The sequence below is a fragment of the Plecotus auritus genome (genome assembly GCF_963455305.1).
Source record: "Plecotus auritus genome assembly, chromosome: 2".
Taxonomy (NCBI): domain Eukaryota; kingdom Metazoa; phylum Chordata; class Mammalia; order Chiroptera; family Vespertilionidae; genus Plecotus; species Plecotus auritus.
In genome coordinates, this window is record NC_137771.1 from 9654643 (window position 1) to 9681184 (window position 26542).

Consider the following 26542-nt stretch of genomic DNA (forward strand, 5'->3'; position numbering starts at 1 on the left):
GCCAGAACAGAAATTAGCAATGTCCTATGGCTTCTGAAACCTTAAGTTGTGTCCATTTTAACAATGTTTAATAAACAAGTTCATGATTTCATAACTAAAAGAGTCAGAGCTCATTTAAGTCGCACCATTCCTCAAAGATCAACTCTTAGCAGCTGTTTCCTTTGTGTAGCAAAAGAGTACAGTGCCTTTATTTATCAAAGAGGTAGCAAACATTCTTCTTCTCTATTTGGATTGAAAACCCAGCCAGCAGCTGGGCCCCATGAGGTTCTTAACCACGTGTATTTTAATCCTATACTAAAATAAGGCATTTTCCTGCTTCTCTTTGAGCAAACAAAGGTTTCTGCAAGAGGAAGGCACAGCCCAAACTCCGCAAAGATAATAGGACTGAAACGACAAGTTTCACACACTTTATTTTCAATGTCCAGCAGTCAATTATCAACGAAGCTTGGGAAGGAAGGGAGTCAATTTAGGCAGCTAAGTTTAGAACTCAGATATAATGGAATGAGAAAATGGCCATCAATAATACACTCAAATATTTTAGGCATCCTAATGAACTTTGTTTAATGTCTATTTTTATTTAAGACACTATATGTGGGTCTGGGTGGAAGTGGGGAAACCGGACAAGTTCAATGGGTCTTGTAGAAAATAATAAGAATTTAAGCAAATACCAGTGCTCAAGTAGTCATTTCCCTTTTACCAAAGTTCTCCACCCAAAGAGAATATTTTCCTTTAAGAACATCTAGACCATTGGAATGTACCAAACAAAAGTTACAGTTCATAGTACAGTATGAATACTCTGCTAAGAAATAACATTTATTCCAATTGCTAAACCTCTTCAACCTTTGGAAATGGGCTTGATTTTTCCATGAACAATTATTGCAAGACAACATACCACAAGTTAATACCTAATAATCTCTATTCGAAGGCAAGTCAAATATTCACAATTACACAAACAGCAAGCGAATGACTCTCAGCATTCTAAATACTTTCCTCCTATATTACAGTCCTCTCAAATGTAAGTTCTTCCAGTTGTTTCATATTTTCCATGATGCCTGGTAGTCACTCAATAAATGTCCACTCTAACTTTTACACTTTCGGTTGTTAAAGTCTCTTTTGTTTCCCCCACTTGTCTCCAGGTCCCGAGGCATTTATCCCATGCTTAAAGAGACTATGCTGTCATGTGTCTCACATCTACAAGCCAGGACATATTTGATAGGGCCTGTAATTACATAACTATGAAACAAGCAAGGTTGGTTACCCAGTCTAGGCCTGCTGGCTATTGCAGGAACACAATTTGCATGTGTGTGGAATGCCCTGACCGTATCTGGAGCCTAAACACTAAAACTTTGTTCTAGGCATGATGCTGGGGACTCAACAGACCACTACATCCATTTGAAAAGGACACCCTACAATCTGAAAAGGACCATCTACATTCATCAAGGCTTGCATGATTGATCATGCACTCACCAAAAAAAAAACAAAAACAAAAACGGGAGAACTGGCTTTATTTTACTTCCCCTGCCTTTTTTGTCCCAGATATTTTTTATTTATTATTATTTTTTTATACTTAGGAAAAAAGCGGTACTGCTCATATCTCTGTTACATTTAATTTCACAGAATTTAATAAATTATCAACTATGAACATTTTGCACTTTAAAACATAATTTTTAGCAAGTGTTCCTTTAATTCAATTTCCTAGCAACTCAATTTTCATGTTTCTCATTGCACGGTGCATGGGTGCGGTCCCTAGGCATGGCCGGCGATGGAAGTGTGGTGTGGAAGGGCAGGTCCCAGCTGACCTCTGGACCCTGGACAGAACCTGGGTCCCTGCACGACCTCCTCCGCCTGAGTCACGGGGCCCAAGTCCCCACGCAGAGATGCAGTGAGTGCGGCCAGACGCCGCAGGCCAGGGCACAGCACAGGCCGCCCAGCGGTGCCACACAGAGGCTGGGTGGGCAGCACGCTCTCTACCGGCCAGCCTTGTAGACCGCTTCTGCACGAACCTATGGGGAGCCCAACCTGCCCCTGCAGTCCCAGCGGCTACGGGGTGGTCTCCTCGCAGGCGCCCAGCACCTGGGCACCTGAGCCCGGAGGCTTCCCCAGCGTGCGAGCCCTCGTGTCTCGGGGGAGGGTAGCAGGGGGAGTTCAATGGACACCCCGCATTCTCACCGTACCTCCACCCCCAGGTAGCCGGTGAGAGGTTGCAGCGCATCACCAAAACCCGCCATTTTCTGTGCCACCCCCTGGTGGCCAGCGCACATCATAGTAAGCGGTTGAACTTCCGGTCGAATGACTGCCCAAGGGGATAGTTTGCATATTAGGATTTTATTACATAGGATAAGAGGAAGGTATGAAGTGTATTAGAGGAGTATAAGCAGAGGAAGAAAGAGCTTCATCACCATGGTGGGGAATTTGAGAGTAGTTTTTGAAGATGGCTTTTGGCTTTGTTTCTGAGATAGATTTTAGAGGACAGGACATTTTGAGTAAATTAATGAGGGGCAACCAAGACTGGGACAGAAAATGAAGAGGAGGGAAAGGGAAAATGAAATCAGGGCATCCAAGGAAAGTCATGAAGTAGGGAGTTTAAGACATCACAAGGAGTCTTGTGTGGTCTGACTGTGTAAGGAGCAGCAGCAGTGAGTTAGCCTGAAAAGGTAAGGTGGAGCCTGGAAAGCCAGGTGGAGTGGAAACTTCTAGGTGCAGTGCAAAGAGGCTGAGGCTTTTTGGAAGTGGAATGACAAGGCTGGTTTTGTGTTTCAGATTTGCTCTGTTTCCTGACAGGAGCTCCCGTTATTTTGAGCAGGCCAATTCTTTATGTGTAGGATCATCCCAGTCACTGCAGGACATTTGCCTGGTCTTTGCCTACTAAATGCTTGTAGTGCTTTCTACTTGAGACAATAAACAATGACTTTACACATTTCCAAATAGAGGTGGCACTGTCCCCAGTTTTAGAGATGATTGCCAACAGTGTCTAACCCAGATTCAAATGAAGACAAAAGGCAAGAAGACTATTCAGACAAAACTTAGGAAAGATGGAATGATTAGATCATACATGGGAGTAATGGGAAAACAAAGGAAACATATGAGAGAGATTGCTGAGACAGAACAAAATCAACAGGATTTTACTTTTATTGTTGGGAGAAAGAGAGGAACTGAGGATGAATCCAAGTTTTCAAGCTTGTATAATTGAAAGCATGATAAATGTCATTAACTAAATTAGGGAGAGGAGAAAATTTGGAGGGTACTACTGAATTCTTTTTGCTGACTAAACATGGAACATCTGTGTATCTCTACGGCACTAGGAGCAAAGACTTAGAAATGCAGATCTCAAGCTCAACATGAGCTGAGAATAAGAAATAAAGTTGATCGCAAGGTATCAATACAGGGTTGAAAGAGGAAGGAACTAAGGAAAGAAATTCCTTGTTTTAAATCCGTTTTGAAAACTGCTATTTCTCTGTAATAGTTTTCTTTAGTTTGCCAGTTAGATAACATGTAGACAGTTGGAAAGAAACATGAGAGACCAAGAGAGACAGTAAGACACAGATTAAAAAATCTATGGCACCTTTTTCCGGATTTCAAGTAGATATGAAACAACTTTTGAGTAAAAACAAGTATCAAAACCCACCAATCTCTGAAATTCTGGGCGCTTACTCACTGTACTATTCCTTTCTATTTCCCCTTTAAATGATTGCCTCTATTTTATGATACTTTTTCAAAAACTAGTTAACTGAAAAAAAGTTTTTCCCCTTTTCTCATCAGAAAGCTAAACTATTGCTATGATAATTATTCACCTCTGAATATTTCCTACTTTGGTTTTTATTTCACCTAGATTCATTCAATTTCCCTCACAGTTTAAAAAAAAGAAACAATGTCTCTACTTCTTACACCAATTATCTGTAGGTAACTGAAGTGATTCCTCCCTCAACAATAAAAATTGGACCTAACATGGAATCCTCCCATAATTTCATTAAATACTAGTGGCCCGATGCACAAAATTCATGCACGGGGGGAGGAGGGTTGCACCCTCTCCAATCTGGGACCCCTCAAATGATGTCCTACTGCCAGTTTACAGGGATTGGGCCTAAACCGGTAGTCGGACATCCCTCTCGCAATCCGGGACTGCTGGCTCCTAACCACTCACCTGCCTGCCTGCCTGATTGCCCCTAACCACTCTGCCTGCCAGCCTGCTTGCCCCCAACTGCCCCCCGCCTCCAGCCTGCTCACCCCAAAATGCCCCCCCTGCCAGCCTGATCACCCCCAACTGCCCCCCGTGCCAGCGTGCTTGCCCTCAACTGCCCCACCTGCTGGCCTGCTCGCCCCCAACTGCCCCCTGCTGGCCTGCTCATCCCAAACTGCCCCCCCCCCGCTGTCCTGATCACCCCCAACTGACCCCCCCTGATGGCCTGTTCACCCCCAACTGGCCCCCCTGCTGGTCTTCTCACCCCCAACTGGCCCCCCCACCAGACTGATCACCCCCAATGGCCTGATCACCTACGAATGCCATCCCATCCTGGCCTGATCACCCACAACTGCCCTCCCCTCTTGGCCTCTAACCACCTCTACCTCGGCCCCGCCACCATGGCTTTATCTAGAAGAACGTCTGGAAGGTCTCCCAGTCTAATTAGCATATTACCCTTTTATTAGTATAGAAAGAGGCCTGGTGCACGGGTGGGGGCTGGCAGGTTTGGCCTGAAGGGTGTCCCAGATCAGGGTGGGGATTCCCTTGGGGCATGGGGCAGCCTGGGCGAGGGGCCTGTGGTGGTTTGCAGGTCGGCCACACCTCCATGGGGTGAGGGACCCCACTGGGGGGTCGTGGCCAGCCTGGGTGAGGGGCTGAGGGCTGTTTTCAAGCTGGCCACACCCCCTTCAGAGTGGGGGTTCCTGCTGGGGTGCCTGGCCAGCCTGGATGAGGGGCTGAGGGCTGTTTTCAGGCTGGCCACACCCCCTTCAGGGTGGGGGTCCCTGCTGGTGTGCCTGGCCTGCCTGGGTGAGGGGCTGATGGCTGTTTGCAGGCTGGCCACACCCCCCAGCGGGGACCCTCACCCCATGGGTGTGTGGCCAGCCTGGGTAAGGGGCTGAGGGCCGTTTTCAGGCTGGCCATGCCCCCTGCGACCCAGGCTCCCAGCCTCTCCTTCAGCGGTGGCCAGGGCGAGCTGGAAGCCTGGGTCACCCTGGCAACCCAGGCTCCCAGCCCCTCCTTCAGTGGAGGACAGGGAGGGCTGGAAGCTTGGCTTCCTCCATCGCCAGGGGCAACCCAAGCCTCCTGCTCAGTCCAGCTCTGTGGCCGCCGCCATCTTTGTTGGGTTAATTTGCATACTCACTCCTGATTGGCTGGTGGGTGTAGTGGAGTGACAGTTAACTTGCATATTTCTCTTTTATTAGTGTAGATTTTCAGTGAGGATTCATTTTACAGTCCATTGCAATGATTGTCAAAGTGTGGTCTCTGGACTCCTGAATACATTTAGGACCCTTTCAAAACTATTTTAATAATAAAAAAAACAATGCCCAGCTGGCATGGCTCAGTGAATGAGTGTCAACCTATGAACCAGGAGGTCATGGGTTCAATTCCCGGTTAGGGAACATGCCTGAATCAATGATTCTTTCTCATCATTGATGCTTCTATCTCTCTCTCCCTCTCCCTTCCTCTCTGAAATCAATTAAAGTAATAATAATAAGTCCGAGGAGGAAGGAGAGGAGAAGGAGGGGAGGCAGTGGAAGAAGTTAATTGCCCTCACTGTGTTGACATTTGCACTAATAGTGCAGAAACAATGCTGAGTAAAGTGCTGCAGCCTGTACAAGATCAAGGCAGCAAGCACACTCAACGATTCTAGGGATCACTGTGTTCTTCACTGCCACACACTGACAGTAGAAAACAAACAAAGCCAGTTTCTGACTTCACAGATCCCCAAAAAGGGTCTCACACACAAGCTCCTTCCCAGAGGTCCAGGAATCACACTTTGCTATCCACTGCTCTAGGGGTTTTTACAACAGCACAAATGAAAATAGCTCCTTGAAAGAACTAAAAACACAGCAATAGTTTGGCCTGTTCCTCTGATCTATTTAGATCCAATTCAAACAAAATAATGATTTATAAATATTTATTAAACTATCTTCTGCATACAGAGTATATCACATGATCTGGGGTAGTCTCCAATGATCCTCACTTCCTGGTATTTATACATTTGGTTAATCTCTATGTGACCAATAAAATACAGCAGAAAAGATAGTATTCATCTCAGAGATTAGGTTGTAAAAGACACCATGGCTTCTGTTGGTGTCTGTCTCTGTCTCTCAGATCATTTATTCTGTGGGAAGCCAGCTGCCAAGTCGTGAGCAGCTCTATGTAGTCCATGTTAGTAAGGAACTCCTCCTGTCAGTTACTTGACTGAGCTTGGAAGCAGATCCCCAAAGGCCCCAGTCAAGCCTTCAGGTGACTATCACTCTGGCTGTCAGACTGACCACAACCTCATAAAGAGACCCTGAGCCAGAATCTCCTAGCTGAGCCACTCCCAATTTCGTGACCCTCGGGAACTCTGTGAGATAACAAATGCTGTTTTAAACTGCTAAGTTTGGGGTATTTTTTATGCAACATGGATAACTAATATACTATCCTTCCCCTCAAGAGTTCAAAATATAGGCTTTAAAAAAAAATACACATACATATAAGCTAACAATGAAAGACATTAAATGCCTAATTAGAATTCCAGGCAACAACATAAACATAAGCTCAGAACAGAAATATATTTTCTATGGGCTAGGGAGTTGAGAAAAGGTTTCATGAAGGAGCCAGAACTTGAACTGAATCTTCAAGGAGAGGCAAGCTTCTGCTAAGTGGATGGAAATATTCCAGGGAGGAAGAAACATGTATGGCAAAGTGATAGCTTGAAAGAGGAGAGCTCTTGGGAAAAGTTGGTAGATGAAGTGGTGAATTTAGACATAGGTCAAAAGAAAAAGGGCTTTGAATATCAGACTAAGTTTAGCTTTTATCTTGTAGGCAATAGACAGGCACTGAAAGTTTTTGAAAAGGGAAATAATATAATTAAAGCAGTAATTATGAGAACTTTCTAAGGCACTCCTCTCCCTCAGTGAGCTATCTCTTTGCAGACCCATTAATAAATGCACCTTTACTGGCCTAAGATATACCACATCTCAATTTCACTTTGATGGAAGGATATGAATCACAATAGAATAAAATGGGTCTACAAAAATCAATTAGAGTTAATTCTAGAATAATTTTAAAACTCTATATCTATTTGCCAGGACATTTTATTTATACTTTTACTATATAAATTTATATTTTATAATCAATAATTTTCAGTCAAATTCAGTGTTTGCTGAACATACACTATGTTAAAATAAAGAGTTATTGTAAAACTCTAGAGGAAAATCTAGAAATACTCTCGTGTATGCCGTTCCTTTGTTTTCGTCTTACATGATGTCAGATGTTTAAAAGTCTAAGCATAACTCCTTGACATCTTTGGAGTAGAAACACTACAAAAAAAAAACTCAATGAAAAGCAGAATATAAAATTATACCAAAGTACCAACAATGTATTTAGCCTCATGCTCTTCTCTAATTCTGATTGTAAAATTAATGTTAAGTCCTCATTTTACATTTTCATCATTAAAAAGTCAGACAAAACACATGCCTAAAAGTAGTTTTTGGAAACACAGGCAGGGTGGGATCTGCTTTCTCAGTAAATACTTACTGTGTGAGAACCGCTGAGTGATCGGGGTTCCAGGATAAGGGTAAGTCCGACTCTCCCACTGAATGTTTCCTTCCTGAACAGCCTTTATGAAACCATGATAACACTGGTGAGCTACACCTAAAGACAAAAATAACAAAGGCCTCAGCCTAGACACTTCACTTGTAAATCAAATTATTAAAACAATTTAAGTAGTTTGTAACTCTTATAAAACATAAGTTTCTTTGAAGAACTCCAATTTTTTTTGATTTTTCATTCAAAGAAAGAAAACAGAGACCTGGGCTGGTAGCTTAGTTCATTAGAGCATCGTCCCAATATGCCAAGGTTTCAGGTTCAATATCTGGACAGGGCACATACAGAATCAACCAATAAATGCATAAATAAGTGAAACAACAAATCAATGTTTATCTCTCTCTCAAAATCAATAAATAATTTTATTTAAAAAAATAAAATCATAGAGTTTTAAAACTGGAAGATCCAATCCTTTCATTTGCAAGGTTCAGGAAGGATAAATGACTTGCTCAAAGTTACAAAATTAGCTCACTCTGTAACTCTGCTCCCCTTTATGTTATATCATGATGCAACACATCAAAATAACTGATATTATTTACTCCAAAGCAAAGGGGCTGGCGGACATTTTAGCTTAGTGGTAAAGAGTATGGTAAAACAGTACCTGGAATATAATAGGTGTTCAGTAAATATCTATTATTAGGCCATGGCAACTAAGCATTCTCCATCTTTTTTTTTTTTTTTTTTTAAATATATTTTATTGATTTTTTACAGAGAGGAAGGGAGAGGGATAGAGAGTTAGAAACATCGATGAGAGAGAAACATCGATCAGCTGCCTTCTGCACACCCCCTAATGGGGATGTGCCCGCAACCAAGGTACATGCCCTTGACCGGAATCGAACCTGGGACCTTTCAGTCCGCAGGCCGACGCTCTATCCACTGAGCCAAACCGGTCAGGGCAGCATTCTCCATCTTTAACAAGAAGATAATAATCCTATCTAATAAAAGAGTAATATGCAAATTAACCATCACTCCACTACACCCACAAGCCAATCAGGAGCGAGTATGCAAATTAACCCCAACCAAAATGGCTGCAGCCACGGAGAGAGCAAGAGTGAGGCTTGGGTTTCCCCGGCGATGGAGGAAGAGGAAGCCAAGCTTTCCACACACCCTGGCCGGCCCAGGTCTGCACTCCAGGCTACAAAGTTTCAATTACAGAAGATAAATAAAGCCCAACAGAAATGGTGGCAGCCACAGAGCTGGAGAGAGCAGGAGGCTATGGTTGCCCCCCACGACGGAGGAAGCCAAGCTTTCCGCACACCCTGGCCTGTCTTGGCCTCCGCTTAAGGCTACAAAGTTTCAATTACAGAAGATTAAATAAATCGCAACAGAAATGGCTGCCGCCACGGAGTGAGCAGAAGGCTTTTCTCCGCTCCAGGCTACAACGTTTCAATGGTAGAAGATAAATAAATCCCAGACACCAGGGCCTCTGCTTGGGTTGCCGGGGAGCGTGGCCAGCCTGCAAACCACCACAGGCCCCTCGCCCCAAGGGAACCCCCACCCTGATCCAGGACACCCTTCAGGGCAAACCAGCTGGCCCCCGCCCATGCACCAGGCCTCTATTCTATCTAATAAGAGTAATATGCAGATTGACCATCACTCCAACACACAAGATGACTGCCCCCATGTGGACACAAGATGGCCAGCAGGGGAAGGGTGTTGGGAGGGACCAGGCCTGCAAGGGAGGGCAGTTGTGAGCGATCAGGCCAGCAGGGGAGGGCAGTTGGGAGGGACCAGGTCTGCAAGGGAGGGCAGTTGGGGGCGATCAAGCCTGCAGGGGAGGGCAGTTAGGGGTGACCAGGCCGGCAGAGGAGGGAAGTTGGCGGTGACCGGGCCTGCAGGGAAGGACAGTTGCGGGGGGACCCAGGCCTGCAGGGGAGAACAGTTGGGGGGGAACAGGCCTGCAGGGGAGGACAGTTAGGGGTGACCAGGCCTGCAAAGGAGGGCAGTTGGGGGCAAACAGGCTGGCAGGGGAGCAGTTAGGCATCAATCAGGCTGGCAGGGGAGTGGTTAGGGGGTGATCAGGATGGCAGGCAGAAGCGGTTAGGGGCAATCAGGAAGGCAGGCAGGCGAGCAGCTGGGAGCCAGCAGTCCTGGATTGTGAGATCGGGCCTAAACGGGCAGTTGGACATCCCTCGAGGGGTCCCAGATTTGAGAGGGTGCAGGCTGGGCTGAGGGATACCTCCCCCCGCCCGTGCATGAATTTCGTGCACAGGGCCTCTAGTTAGTTTATAATGGATTATTATTATTTATAACTAAATTATTTATAATTAAGAAAGTCTGTTTTAAAAAGTGAAAGTGTGCCCAGCTTGTATGGCTCAATGATTGAACACTGACCTATGAACCAGGAGGTCATGTTTTGATTCCTGGTCAGGGCACATACCCAGATTGTGGGTTCGATCCCTGGTGGGGGGGAGGGGTGTACAGGAGGCAATCCACTGAGAAGCAACTGATTGATATTTCCCTCTCACACTGATGTTTCTCTCTCTCCCCCTTCCTCTCTCTCTAGAATCAATGAAGAAAAACAAATATATCCTCAGTGAGAAAATAAATAAGTAAAAGCCCGATAATACATTCATACATGTGATTAGATCACAGCCCTTCATCCATGATCCTTCCACCTCTATTTAAGAGGTGAAACCATCTATTTCCACAGTATAGCGAGCCTCTCTCTCCTGAAGAATCCACTAACTCTGCCGACAGAAGCAGGTTGTGCATACTAGTATTACCTGTTATAAGCAGCTTCAATACAGCTAGTCCGTAGACCTCCAGGATGGAGTTGGATAAGTGACAAGATCACATTCCCCATGAGAACCACTCTGATGCAAGGAAAAGCTTTTAAGGCTGATTCTTATCTAAAGGTTTTTCTCTTTCATATTTCTGGATGCCTTGTTCAACCAGGAAAGAACCAATTGATAGAACCCTTGCTTTAATCAAAGATTATTCAACTGGAAGAAAAACCAAGATGGTGGCATAGGTAAACACCTGAACTTGCTGCCCCGCACAACCATTCAAAACTACAACTAAAAGACAAAAACGACATCATCCAGAACCACAGGAAGGCTGACTGAGTGAAAATTCTACAACTAGAAGGAAAGAGAAAAGCACACTGAGACTCAGAGGAGCTGCGGAAGAAAAGGCAGAGGTACAGAGGTGTGCGCATGCGCGCGCAGAGGGCTGGCAACTGAGTACTCGGCTGTCTTTTTCAAGCAGGAGGGAGACACAAGCTCCCAACTGCTCTGAATTCCAGTTCTGGGCGAGACAATGGGGACCCAGACTCATACGGGGAGAAACTGGACTGTCTGGCAGCAGGCAAAACTCGAGGGCAGCTTTCTTTCAGAGGTGCCTGCAGTGATTACCGAGGGACACTGAGACCCGGGGTCCTCTTAGGGCAGGGCTGACGGGAAGCCATTGCTGTTTGCCCCGCCCCACCCAAGCTGTGCGCAGACGCTTTTGCATATGAATGGCCTGGTCCTTTGAAATCTAAACTTACCTAACAAACAATCCTTGGGAGGAAAGAAGGGGGGAGGGGCCGGAAGAGACTGGACAAAAATCATACACCTACGGATGAGGATGTGAGGGGGATAAGGACATGGGGTGGGGTGGGAACCGAGTCGAGGGGAGCTATGGGGGGAAAAAAGAGGAACAACTGTAATAATCTGAACAATAAAGATTTATTTTAAAATAAAATAAAATTGTCTTACTCACCTAAAAATAAAAAAAAAATAAAAAAGAATTCATACAACTGAACACACACACAAATCCAAAAAAAAAAAAAAAAGATTATTCAACTGGCTTGGTCATCTTTATTTTAAAAAAAGGGGGTGGGGGCTTTCCACCTAAAATGTAATGAAGCCAAATAACTGCTATCGATTAATTAAAAATAAAATACAGCCAGTAATTTCAACATTTAGGTACAGTTGAAATCTTGATTAGAAAATAGAGGGGGAAAAAGGTAGAAACTCATTTTTAAAAGTAAAAGATATTCATAAGGCCTCTGTTGTTTAGAGATAAAATCAAGGGGTAAATGCTTTCGCAAATCCGTATTTGCCACAACTAGCCACTTTGAGAGATAATATGGTATCATCATGGACTTTAAAGGCAGACTGCCTGTGAATCTTCGATCCTCCATTTATTATCTATGTGACTGTGGTTAAGTTACTTACCTGTGCCTCACTCAGTTTCTTCATTTATTATAGCTTGCTGAGAGGATTGTAAAGCAGTTACAATAGTGCCTGACAATGGTAAGGGCTATATTAATGTTAGCTATTACTGTTATCCCATATCCATCTCTACTTTGCCTGTTCAAGAACAATACAATTTACCAGATCAACTCTAAGAATATGCAGAAAAGAAACTGCAAAATGATTAAATACTATAGTATTCAAGCTGTTCATAAAACTATTCAGGATAAAAAGGGAAATGTACAATATTAACTAACACTAAATTTTAGAACCACAGTAAATTTAAGGAAAAAAAGAGAAAAAAGCCCTGGCCAGAAGGCTCAGTTAGTTGGAGTGTCATCCAGTACATCAAAGGTTGTGGGTTCAATTCCCAGTCAGGGCACATATCTAGGTTGCAGGTTTGATCCCCATTTGGGGTGTGAGGAGGGGGGCAATTGATGTTTCTCTCTCACATCTTTTTTTTTTCTCTCTCTCAAATCAATTTTAAATAAAAGGAGAAAATAAAATTTAGGGTTTAAAAATAATTCAAACACATTTTAAATAAATAAATAACCTTTCCACTGTCCCATTGTCCCCCAGTACCTTTGATAAGTCGATACCATTGTTTGCAGACAAGGGCTGCAGTTTTGTGTTCTTGATATGGTGAAAGAAAGGATAGGATGTATTCCAAAACCTCTTCAGGCAGCTCAGACATGGACCTATTATGTCTAGTCTCCTCAACCTCCAATATTGGTTGGGGCTCCTCATCTTGCTCCATTGTCCCTTCTAGCACAGTTTCTTCTTGGTCCACCGCCATGAAACTGTCATCTTCACTGTCCGAGGAACTGGCCATGACATACCACTTGACAGCTATCGTGGGAAAGAAACAAACATCAGTATACACTGCTAGCAGCTCTGAAATAACATAGGCATGTGCACCCAAGTTGTTCAGGATTTGCCTGAGACCCTCAATATGAAATCTGTTCTCTAGCACTTTCGTACACTAGTTGTGAGCCACCTTAATTTGATAGGCACAGCTCAAGCACCAAGCCCATCCCAAATAACTAACAATCCCTTAAGGCTTCTGGTTGTATTTTTTCTCTCCACTGAAAACTATGATAGGTACAACTATACTAGTAAAGCCAGAAAACAGGTTCTCTAACAATTCCCCTGACTCAAGGATCTGACTGGAAGATAGCAAAGGGAGTAACAATTAGCCTCCCTTTGCTAGTAACATAATTTAAGACCTCACACTTAGAAGGAAAAACTAACCGAGGTGCTACAAAGAGTAATAAGAATATTCTGGAGGATCCAAGATGGCAGCATAGGTAAACACCTAAACTGCTGCCTCACACAACAATTTCAAAACTACAACTAAAAGACAAAACGTCTATCACCCAGAACCATGGGAAAGCTGCCTGAGTGTAAGTTCTACAACTAGAAAGAAAGAGCAAACAGCATTGAGAGGTGCACAAGCGCTGAAAAGCTAAGGTACAGGGGCGCGCGAATCGGGCTGGCGAAGGGCGACTGGGAGCTCTGCTTTTTTACACCTGAATGGAGACAAGCTCCCGATTACTCCAAACTCCAGTTTCTGGGGAGACACGGGGGACCCAAACTCCTACGGGGAGAAGCTGGACTGTCTGATGGGGTTGGAAAGTGAGGGAGGCTTGCTTGAAGGGCTGCGTGCAGGAATAATTGTTTACTGTGCTGGGGCGCGGGACGCGGGGACACCATCGGAGACTCAGAGCCGGCTTACTGGCAGCCATCGCTGTTTGCCACGCCCTAGCCTAGTCACGCCCTGAGACCCCGCCCTGCACAATCTACAAACCCACCCAAGCTCCAAGCAGCAGCTTTAGCATATGAATGACCTGCCCTATCGCAGCTTAACCTAGCAAACTTGCAGCCCGGATCAGACAGCTCCAAAACCTCCAAACCCCAAGTAAAGAGGAGAAAACTGTAGTTCTCGCTGTAGCTCCAGCTGGGTGGCCTCAGACAGTAGCTGACCTGCACCCCATTGGAGATCCAGAAGCCAGTGTACCTAGTGGTCAGTGTGAGACACCAGATTTCAACTCCTCATATCCATAAGTGACACGTTCAAGAGGCAGACTCAGTGAGCACCAAAGCCCCACTGAAACAAGTCCTACACCATAAGCGTGTCTCCAGCACAGCAGTTCTTCCATTATAGACACAGCGGGTCCTCACAGCCAATTGGCCTGGAGGTCAATTCCTCCCAGTGTACCAACAGCAATCAAGGCTTAACTACACCAAGACTTTGCACTCAGCCCACAAAGGGGTGTACCAAAGGCGTCCACCTCAGGTGATTGGGGAGGCTGAGCTACTGGCCCCTATAGGTCACCTACCACACAAAGCCACTCCATCAACACAGGGAAGCAACAAAATGCGGAGACAAAGAAACATGTCACAAATGAAAGAAATGGAGGAAAGCAAACTACTGGACGACATAGAGTTCAGAACCACATTTATAAGGTTACTCAAGAATCTTCTAAAAACTGCTGAGGAACTTAGTGAGACCTTTAAGGATCTTAATGAGAATGCCAAAATAATGAAAAAGGACCAGTCAGAAATTAAGCATGCACTGTCTAAAATAAAGAATATACAGAAACTCAACTGTAAATCAACGTACCCTAAGAATCAAACCAAAGATCTGAAATATGAGGAAACAAAAAACACCCAACCAGAAAAACAAAAAGAAAAAAGAATCCAAAAATATGAAGATAGTGTAAGGAGCCTCTGGGACAACTTTAAGCGTACCAACATCAGAATTTTTGGGGTGCCAGAAGAAGAGAGAGAGCAAAATATTGAAAACCTATTAGAAGAAATAATGACAGAAAACTTTCCCTACCTGATGAAAGAAATAGACTTACAAGTTCAGGAAGTGCACAGAACCCCGTACAAGAGGAATCCAAAGAGGACCACACCAAGACACATCATAATTAAAATGCCAAGGGCAAAAGACAAAGAGAGAATCTTGAAAGCAGCAAGAGAAAAACGGTTAGTTACCTACAAGGGAGCACCCATACGACTGCCAGCTGATTTCTCAACAGAAACTATGCAGGCCAGAAGGGAGTGGCAAGAAATATTCAAAGTGATGAACAAGAACCTACAACCAAAATTACTCTACCCAGCAAAGCTATCATTCAGAGTTGAAGGTCAGATAAAGAGCTTCACAGACAAGAAAAAGCTAAAGGAGTTCATCACCACCAAACCAGGATTACATGAAATGCTGAAGGGTATTCTTTAAGAAGAGGAAGAAGAAGAAAAAGGTAAAGATAAAAATTATGAACAACAAAATGACATCAAATACATACCAACAAGTGAATCTAAAAATCAAGTAAATAAAAAATCTGAAGAACAGAATGGACTGGTGAATATAGTAGAATCAGGGACATAGAAAGGGAGTGGACTGACAATTCTCAGGGGCAAGAGGGTTTGAGGGGTGCGTGAAGAGATTGGATAAAAATCTTACACCTATGGATGAAGACAGTGGCGGGGGGTAAGGGCATGGGGTGGGGTGGGGAATCAGGTGGAGGGGAGCTATGGGGGGGGGGGAAAGAGGAACACCTGTAATAATCTGAACAATAAAGATTTATTAAAAAAAAAAAAAAAAGAATATTCTGAGGCCCTAGCCGGTTTGGCTCAGTGAATAGAGCCTCTGCTTGCAGGCTGAAGGGTCCAGGCTTTGATTCCAGCTAAGGGCACATGCCCAGGTTGCAGGCTCAATCCGCAGTAGAGGGCGTGTGGGAGGCAGCCGATCAATGATTCTCATCATTGATGTTTCTATCTCTCCCTCTTCCTTCCTCTCTGATATCAATAAAAATATATTTTTTTAAAAAAGAATATTCTGTCCTAGCTGGTTTGGCTCAGTAGATAGAGCATTGGCCTGTGGACTGAAGGGATGCAGGTTTGATTCCAGTCAAGGGCATATGCCTGGGTTGCAGGCTTGATCCCCAGTAGGGGGCATGCAGGAAGCAGCCGATCAATGAGTTTCTCTCATCATTGATGTTGCTGTCTCTTTCTCCCTATCCCTTCCTCTCTGAAGTCAATAAAAATATATTAAAAAAAGAATATTCTGAGGATGTGATTTTAGATATAACAGTTTTTCTAGCTTTTACACAAGACAATTCACTTAAAGAGGATAATAAATAGTCCAAGAATAGGTCTAACTAGCTAAAATACCAAATACACAGCAATATTTATACTAGAAAACATCATAACAGATCCAGGAAGTAAAAAACTGGAAATAATACAAATGCCCCTCAACAATAGAACACATAAATGTGGCACATTCACAATGGAATGCTATACAACAAGGAGCCACAGATAAACACACAGGTAAGACTCAACATAATAATGAGCAAGAAAAATCAGAAGAGTACATACTACATGACCATGCTTATGTCAAATTCAAAATTAGGCAAAATTAACTTAAGCTGTTGCATGTGAGTGTAGTGGTTACTTTTGGTAACAACTGGGAAGCTCCTGGGGTCCAGGTAAAGTTGTTTCCTGATTGGGTAATGGTTACACAGATGGATTCAGTTTGTGAAAAATTCACCGAGCTGGATACTTAATGTACTTCTCTAAAGTTTACTAAAACACGCCATGATCAAGTTACCTCTAGTAAAGGTAATTAATTTTTAAAAATTATTATGGGTGATTTTAAAATTTCTTCTTTGTGCTATCATCTGTATTCCCTAAGTTTTCTAGAAAGAGAACAACATGTTAAAAACATACACACAGAGGAGAAACCAAGATGGTGGCATAGGTAAACACCTGAACTTTCTGCCATGCACAACCACTTCAAAACTACAACTAAAAGACAAAACGGACATCATCCAGAACCACAGGAAGGCTGGCTAAGTGGAAAATCTACAACTAGAAGGAAAGAGAACAGCACACTGAGACTCAGAGGAGCTGCGGAAGTAAAGTCCAGAGGTACGGAGGCACGCGCGCGGACAGGGCTGGCAACTGAGTACAAGGCTGGCTTTTTCAATCCGCAGGGAGACACAAGCTCCCAACTGCTCTGAACTCCAGTTCCGGGAGAGACTCTGGGGACCCAGTCTCATATGGGGAGAAACTGGACTGTCTGACATCGGGCAGAACTCGAGGGTGGCTTTCTCTCAGAGGTGCTTGCAGCGACTACCAAGGGACACTGAAACCCGGGGTCCTCTTAGGGCAGGGCTGACGGGAAGCCATTGCTGTTTGCCCCGCCCTGAGACTCCGCCCCATCCAAGCTGTGTGCAGAAGCTTTTGCTATGAATGGCCTGGTCCTTTGAAATCTAAACTTACCTAACAAACTGCAGCTGAGTCATAGACCCAGAACTTTCAAAAGAAGGCCCAAGACCCCACAGCAGCCTGCACTGCTTCACAGCTGGGCCTCATCTGGGCACCTCCAAAACCCAAACAAAGAAGAGGAATCTGCAGATTTCTCCGTAGCTCCTGCTAGGTGGCCTCAGGCAGAGGCTAAATTAGCACCTCCTTGGAGATCCAAGAGCCAGTGTACCCAGTGGTCAGAGTAAGACCATCCAGATTACAACTCCTCAGATCCATAAGGGACACACTCAGGGGGCAGACTTAGTGAGCTCCAAAGCCCCACTTAAGCAAGTCTTGCCTCCAGCACAGAAGTGCTCCCATCGTAGACACAGCTGATCCTCACAGCCAATTGGCCTGGAGCTCAATTCCTCCCAGTGATACCAACAACAACCAAGGCCTAACTTCAACAAGACTGTGCGCACAGCCCACAAAGGGGTGCACCAAGAGTGTCCACCTCAGGTACTGGGGAGGCTGAGCCACTGGGCCCTATAGGACACGTAGCACACAAAGCCACTCTATCAACTCAGGGAAGCAGCTAAAATGCACAGACAAAGAAACAGATCACAAATGAAAGAAATGGAGGAAAGCAAACTATTGGATATAGAGTTCAAAACCATGGTTATAAGGTTTTTCAAGAATTTTCTAGAAAAGGCCGATAAATTTAGTGAGACCCTCGAGGATATGAAAAAGGACCAACTAGAAATTAAGCATACACTGACTGAAATTAAAAATAATATACAGAGATCCAACAGCAGACTAGAGCAGGGGTGGGCAAACTTTTTGACTCGAGGGCCACAATGGGTTCTTAAACTGGACCGGAGGGCCGGAACAAAAGCATGGATGGAGTGTTTGTGTGAACTAATATAAATTCAAAGTAAAGGAGTGGAGGGGAGAGCAAGAGAACCGGATAGAACAGCCGGATCCGGACCGCGGGCCGTAGTTTGCCCACGGCTAGACTAGAGGATCGCAAGAATCAAGTCAAAGATTTGAAATGCAAAGAAGTGAAAAACACCCAACCAGAAAAGCAAAAAGAAAAAAGAATCCAAAAATATGAAGATAGTGTAAGGAGCCTCTGGGACAACTTCAAGCATACCAACATCTGAATTATGGGGGTGCCAGAAGAAGAGAGAGAGCAAAATATTGAAAACCTATTTGAAGAAATAATGACAGAAAACTTCTCCCACCTGGTGAAAGAAATAGACTTACAAGTCCAGGAAGCGCACAGAACCCCAAACAAAAGGAATCCAAAGAGGACCACACCAAGACACATCATAATTAAAATGCCAAGAGCAAAAGACAAAGAGAGAATCTTAAAAGCAGCAAGAGAAAAACAGTTAATTACCTACAAGGGAGCACCCATATGACTGTCAGCTGATTTCTCAACAGAAACTATGCAGGCCAGACGGGAGTGGCAAGAAATTTTCAAAGTGATGAACAGCAAGAACCTACAACCAAGATTACTCTACCCAGCAAAGCTATCATTCAGAATTGAAGGGCAGATAAAGAACTTCACAGATAAGAAGAAGCTAAAGGAGTTCATCAACACCAAACCAGTATTATATGAAATGCTGAAAGGTATTCTTTAAGAAGAGGAAGAAGAAGAAAAAGGTAAAGATAAAAATTATGAACAACAAATACATATCTATCAACAAGTGAATCTAAAAATCAAGTGAATAAGAAATCTGATGAAAAGAATAATCTGGTGAATATAATAGAATCAGGGGCATAGAAAGGGAGTGGACTGACAATCCTCGAGGGGAAAGGGATGTGGGGGGTGCGGGAAGAGACTGGACAAAAATCGTACACCTATGGATGGGGTGAGGGTTAAGGGCATGGGGTTGGGTGGGAACCAGGTGGGGGGGAGCTATGGGAGGAAAAAAGAGGAACAACTGTAATAATCTGAACAATAAAGATTTAAAAGAAAATACACACAGAGCTCGGCCAGTGTGTCCCAGTGGTTGAGCCTACACCTATGAACCAGGAGGTCAGGGTTCGACTCCCAGTCAGGACACATGCCCGGGTTGTGGGCTTGATCCTCAGTAGGAAGCATGCAGGAGGCAGCCAATCAATTATTTTCTCTCGTCATTGATGTCTCTCTCTCCCCCTCTCTCTTCCTCTCTGAAATCAATAAAAATATATTTAAAAAAAAACAACATACACACTGCCCTAGCCCGTTTGACTCAGTGGATAGAGCTTCAGCCTGAAAACTGAAGGGTTCCGGGTTTGATTCCGGTCAAGGGCACATGCCCAGGCTGCAATCCCCAGTAGGGGGCATGCAGGGAACAGCCAATCGGTGATTCTCTCTCATCACTGATATTTCTCTCTCTCTCCCTCTTCCTCTCTGAAATCAATAAAAAATATATTTTTAAAAAACCTGGAAGAATGAGCACATTCAAGAAAATGAAAACATAAAACTCATGAAATTGCTTCCAAGACAATTTATCTGCCAAATTAGTTCATGGTACTGCAATGTGTCCTACCAAAGTGCTGCTAGAATCTTGATGATGATGAACAATTGGCTAACTGGAAGTAGTGGAGCAGTCTAAATCCTTCTAGATGGGGGAAGAGGGAGTAGTGGTGAAGAAAGGACACCAGCAATTCCCTCCATTCCCCCAAAGTTAAGAAGTAATGTCATAGGTAAACTGTAAGTTGTATTAGATAAAGGATCCTAGGTAGTGAGTCCCCTCTGTCCCACTATGGGTGAGCTGTTTTTCCCACACTTAACTGCTAGAGGGAAGGCCTTTCCATTTCTAGCCTTAACTTCTATCCAAAAAAATAGTCATGCAAAATATAAAACAAAAATTTGAATTTTCGCCTGGCAAAAAAAAAGCTGCCCTTTTCTACTGGAAAAAAAAATTACTTCCTATATTCCCTCTTATTCTTTCCCCTCAAGTTATCATTTTTTAATCTCCCATTGGCTATCTTCCCAAATTTATTGATTTTCTCGTATTTTTAACCTCTATTCAGTCCTGAAATTCACCAAAGAATCCAGAAAAACCAATTCCTTGAGTTTGGCTGTATTTTTCACATTTCAGTTAAGCACAGAATCTCAAATACAGATGTTTCTTATACAACTTTTTTTTTTATTATTATTTCTCACCAGAAGATATTTTTCCATTGATTTTTAAAAATATATTTTATTGATTTTTCACAGAGAGAAAGAGAGAGGGATAGAAATTTAGAAACATCGATGAGAGAGAGACATCGATGAGCTGCCTCCTGCACGCCCCCTACTGGGGATGTGCCCGCAACCCAGGTACATGCCCTTGACCGGAATCGAACCTGGGACCCTTCAGTCCGCAGGCTGACGCTCTATCCACTGAGCCAAACCTGTTAGGGCTCCATTGATTTTTAGAGAGAGTGGAAGAAGGAGGGAAAGACAGAGAGAAATATCAATGTTAGAGAAACACATCGATTGGTTGCCTCCTGTATGTGCCCTGACCAGGGCCCGGTCCGGGGAGGAATCGAACCTGGGAACCTTAGGTCCATAGGCCAACGCTCTATCCACTGAGCCAAACTGCCTAGGGCTCCAATACAATATCTTGACAGATTGTGAGCCTAGGGTCTGCTTCAGAACAAACTGAATCATAAAAACTGCAAAAGGATATTTTCATTACTATTTTTACCCCCAAACAAAATAAATCTGTTTGGCTCCATAAAACAATTTACTTCTTTTCCAAATCTCAAATTAGCAAACCCAAAGAAAGGGCTCACACTTTTGTTAAATCCAGTTTTAAGCAATTCTCACCATTCAACCATTTCACTATCTACACAAGCATCAAACCCTATGCCCCTGAGAGCGTGTCTGCTATCTTGGCCCTGAACACAGATGCCAATGAGAGCACAGAGGGATGGACTCAGATGCAAGGCCTCTGTAATTACATGCGCAGCATCAATTTGCACAGCCCTTCATTTTCACTTTCTTGATTAGGTAATGAAATCATCACTCATATTCCCAGAGGACACAGAGGCATTCTGAAAGTTTTTCATTTTTTCATGCCAAAAGAAGCCCACAAAACATTTCACATGTAAGTGTATTAATTTAATGATTTTCATGAAAAGTCTTTAAAAGAAATGTTCTCACCCTTCACATTTGTGTTAGGCCTTCTCAGTTTCTCCAAAGTGAGAAACCACAATTTGAAGTCAACTTACTGGACTACTGAGGGCAGAGACCATTTGCCTAGGCACCCTGTCTTTCTAGCACTAGACATTCAAATGAGCCAAGATTTATTGACATTTCTACTCACAAAACCCTTCTGCTGACTTCACATTATTTTATAATAGAAATGACATCATTAGTACATCCAGGAAATAGCAGATCCTACCCTTATATGTCACTGGATGTTGTCAAGATATTTTATTGGTCAGAATGAGTATACTTCTATGGTTCCTTGAATTTTGACCTTTTAAGGTGTACACTGGCTGGCCTGAGAGTCTGCTGCCAGACTCATGACCCATACCACACCCAATGACCCCTTGCTAATTCAAGAGGAATGGTATTGAAGAAACCAATTATTAGGCCCAATAGTATTTTTTTCTTTGAAAAATTACTATACTACATCCAACTAAATTCAAACCAGTTTTGAAAATCCTTCTAAGTACAAATTAAGGTTAAGATTCTGAAACCAGGAGATTTGGCTACTGTTTCTAGCAGCAATGTTATGTGACCAAGGTAAGTTACACAGAGTAAGATAGGAAAACCTCTTTATCCCTAAGTAATGAAAGTTCCCTACCTACTTCATAAAGACTTTGTAAAAATAGCAGATATCAACAAACTACTCTGAACTCAGAAGAAGTAAGTTGTAAAGAGTTAAAATGGATTCAAAGAAATTCAAGATGGAAATGAGAGTACTTTGTTTTTCCCTTAAAAATAATTACTAGTCCTAGTATAATATTTGATTAATCATGCCTGTGATTTCTGTACAACTGGACATCTGACAAGCCTCTTAGAGTAAACACGTCTTTCTGAAAATCAGAATACACTTTACTTACCTAAAAGGAAGCTGAAGATTTAAAATGCAATCAAACTTATTCACAATCTCAAAAAGTTAAAAAATGCAATTAAGGGAACTTCTTACTGACAGTAAAACAGAGCACTCAGACCCAACTAAGGAATGCATGGCTGGATTGAATGGGAAGCACCCAGTCACCCCTCAGCATGAGGACTTCTGCAGTTTCAGGGCAAAGCAGCAACCTTGCACAGATACCATTAAAAACTCATGAAATTACTCACCTCAGCAGCACTGACATGAGTTTAAAAGTATTAAATATTACTCTTGAAAATATAAATAACTGCTGAATGAGGATTTAAAGACCACAATATGATTCACTCTAAGATGATAACAAACCTTCTGATTAATATACTATTATTATCATCATTGTACTAAGTCAAATGAAAAAGTTATAAAAAAAGTGGAAAATGGTAAAATATAAATTTCTACCTTACTGCAGGCATTCAACAAACATCAAAGGAACATCCGCTATATGTGAAAATACTGTGCTTAGATTCCCATGGGAGTTACAAAAAGAAGATATGCCACTATTTTCTCTCAAAGAGAGTAGCCCAGTTAGAGCCAAAGACAGATGTGTGATACAAAATGAGAAGCTTTAACAGTTCAGGAAAGAAAGAGATGGCTCCCAACTAGTATGAGAAGGAAGTTAAACAGAGGCAAGCATTTGAGCTTTGAAGAATAGGATTTCAGAGAATGAAGTGGGAGAAGGTAAACAGATAAAAGATTTTTAAATTACTGTCTCTTGTACCGATATTCCTTGCCACTTACAGAATTACCTTTAGGACAAAAGGTAAAAACTATTTTTTACTCCACGAGTGATTTACTACACACACATAGTACTTAATATTTTATCTACATTAACAGAAGCTCATAATCTGAGACTCCTTAGATCACGAGTCAATGTTTTGACAAAAAGTCTAGAAATAGAATAATTTGGCATAACTATTGTTGCTATTAGAAAACTGTGAGCTATTTTGACAAGCAAATTCAGAGAGCTGTTTCTATAAAGCATTCCAAATTTAATAACAGATATCAGCTGCAGTAATTTTTTTTGTTGTTCTTAATCCTCACCCAAGGATATTTTCCCATTGATTTTTAGAGAGAATGGAAAGTAGAGGGAGAGAAAGAGAGAAACATCAATGTGAAAAAGACACATGGATTGCTTGCTGCCCACATCCACCCTGACCAGGGCCGGGATCGAGCCTGCAACCAAGATACGTGCCCTTGACTGGAATCAAACCTAGGACCCGTCAGTCCCCAGGCTGACGCTCTCTCCACTGAACCAAACCAGCTAGGGCTGCAACAGGTTTTTTTAATGATTAAATTCATCAGTGTGTTATGCAATTAAAATTCCCCTTAATGAAATAAAAAAATAATTTCCATAAACTACCCATTAGTATACTTTATCATTCTTTACAATGGTTGATATTAAATGAAACCACTTTATGACTATTACAGAGTAGCAGCAGAAATGGACCAATTCTCAGAACCATTCTCTATATTCATATGTAGCAGCCAAAGAATTGCTAAGCATAAATGGTCAAGGAAAATGTACTGCTTTCAATCATCAATGGAGATATTCTAGGTTCTGCAAATTCTATATGGGGAACCACACATTCTAGGTTCAGGAAAATGTTTCATTTGGTAGAAAAAGTGTAATGTAACTGTAATATCCAAATTTATATTTTATGGAAGCTTGAATATTTAAAGAGAAAATTGTACTAATAAACAAAGTATAGAAAAATTCTGATTCTAATAATTTTTTAAAATATATTTTTATTGATTTCAGAGAGGAAGGGAGAGGGAGAGAGAGAAATATTGATGATGAGAGAGTTATTGATCAGCTGCCTCCTGCACGCCCCCCACTGGGGATTGAGCCCACAACCAGGGCATGCGCCCTTGACCGGAATTGAACCTGGGACCCTTCAGTCCACAGGCCGACGCCCTATCCACTGATATTCTCTCTCATCACTGATATTTTTATCACTCTCTCCCTCTCCCTTCTTCTCTGAAATCAATATATGTATTTTTAAAAAAAAGAAAATAAGAAAAATGCAAAAGGGGCAAATAACCATACTGTAACACTGTATTAACTCAAAATTGACTGCATCCGGCAGCAGAAATGTTCAGAGCACAACTACCTCTTCCTCTATACTCCCACAATACTAAGTATCTGCCTGCATACTAGCAATTACTATACAGTCATCCCCCCTTATTTGCTGGGGATATATTCCAAGACCCCAGTGGATACCTGAAACCTCAGGTAGTATCAAATACAATATATACTACTAGTGACCCGGTGCACGAAATTCGTGCACATTAAAAGGGGATTAATTAGAGGAAATAATTTTATATTGCTATTTGCCCTTTCTCTATAATAGAAGTGTCAGAGATGAAAGAAAATTACTAAAATGTATATGAAAACCTTCCTCCTGTCAGAGTCTGGGGCACACCATGGGACCCCGAGTCAAGTCTCCGCTCACCCACATGCACCTCAATATCGCGTGAGAACCAGACCCGGCCGGCCCCCCACATTGGGCTAGATCCAGACCCGGCCAGTCCCACCCTTGTCAAGCCCTGCCGGGCAGGGGGCGTAACCTGAGGTCCCCCAACCCAGACCAGGGTGAGGGGGGTGCCTTGAGGTCCCCCATCAAGCCCCGCTGGGTGGGGGGGCATGGCCTGAGGTCCCCTGTCAAGCACAGCCAGGCAGGGGGGCACAGCCTCAGGTCCCCTGGCCCGATGCTGGGGTAGGGGGCGCGGCCTGAAGTCCCCTGTCAAGCCCTACCTGGTGGGGGGCGTGGCCTGAGGTCCCCAAGCCTGGTGCTGGCGCTGGGGCGGGGGGAGCAGCCTGAGGTCCCCTAGCCCAGCACCAGGACAGGAAGCGCAACTTGAGGTCCCACGTTAAGCCTCGCTGGGCGGGGGGGGGGCGTGGCCTCAGGTCCCCTGGCCTGGAACTGGGACAGGGGGGTGCGACCTGAGGTCCTCCAGCCTGATGCCAGGGCGGGGGGCACGGCCTGAGGTACCCTGTCAAGCCCTGTCGGGTAGGGGCGCGGCCTGAGGTCCCTTGTCAAGCCCTGCTGGGTGAGGGCGCGGCCTGAGGTCCCCTGTCAAGCCCCACAGGGGCAGAGGAGGGCATAGCCTCAGGTCCCTGGGGATTGTTTGTTAAGGCTCCTTATGGGAACTTGGCCTCAGCTGTGGGTGCAGCCATCTTTGTGACGGAGTGATGGTCAATTAGCATATTCCCTCTTTATTAGATAGGATGTATTTTCCTATACATACATACCTATGATAAACTTTATAAGTTAGGCACAGTAAGAGATTAACAACAATCATTAATATAATAAAAGCCTAATATGCAAACTGTCCCCTCAGGCAGTCGTTCAACTGGGAGTTCGACCGCTCGCTATGACGTGCGCTGACCACCAGGGGGCGGCGCGGAACATGGTGGGCATCGGCAACGCAGCTCTGGCAGAGGGCGGCAGTGGAGGCGCTGCCAGCCTCCATGAGAGCCGGACTGTAGTGGGATGGTAGAGCAGGTGAGCGGGCAGCACCAGGCCAAGGTCACTGCGAGCAGGGGCCCGATCGCCCTGCCAATCGCCCTGCAGATGGTGACCAGCGGTGGCAGCAGGGGGCAGGGCCACTGCCTGGTTCTCAGGCGCTGAGGGAGCCTGGCGGGGGGCCCAGCCCCGATCAATCGCCTCGCAGGCAGGATGGTGAAGCAGGTGAGGGGGCGGCACGAGGCCACAGTAGGGTGCCAGGTGGGGCTGTGGGGCTGCAAGGCTGGGGGCGTGAGCTGAGGCTGCAAGGCTGGGGGCGTGAGCTGTCGCCCAATCCCCACAGGCCACCCCAAGAGACCCCACCCGTGCACAAATTCGTGCACCAGGCCTCTAATCCTATCCTAGATAATAAAAGCCTAGTATGCTAAGTGTCTGGTCGTCCGTTCAACCAATCAAAACGTATCAACCACTCACTATGATGTGCACTGACACCAGGGGGCAGACAGTCGACCAGTCAACCAGTCGCTATGACATGCACTGACCACCAGAGGGCAGATGCTCCGACCAGTAGGTGAGCTTGCTGCTGGGGTCCGGCTAATCAGGATTGAGCGAGATGGGCCGGACACGCCCTGAAGCCCTTCCACAGTCCCTCCCCAACTGGCCAACCTCCCGCGCCCCTCCCTGGCCCCAATTGTGCACCAGTGGGGTTCCAAGGCCTGGCCTGTGCCCTCTCGCAATCCGGGCTGAGGGACACCCCCCCAAGTG

General features: G+C 44.1%; 1 protein-coding gene across 1 annotated transcript in view; it reads right to left on the reverse strand.

The window, feature by feature from the left end:
- Nucleotides 1–26542, reverse strand: part of FBXO42 (F-box protein 42) — an 88848-nt gene that overhangs the window by 43249 nt on the left and 19057 nt on the right. The window contains exons 2-3 of the mRNA XM_080655293.1: nt 12541–12807; nt 7709–7825 (exon numbers count right to left, since the gene is read on the reverse strand). Coding sequence (XP_080511419.1) covers nt 7709–7825; nt 12541–12790 — 367 coding nt within the window. The 5' untranslated portion in view covers nt 12791–12807. The remainder of the gene's footprint in view (nt 1–7708; nt 7826–12540; nt 12808–26542) is intronic.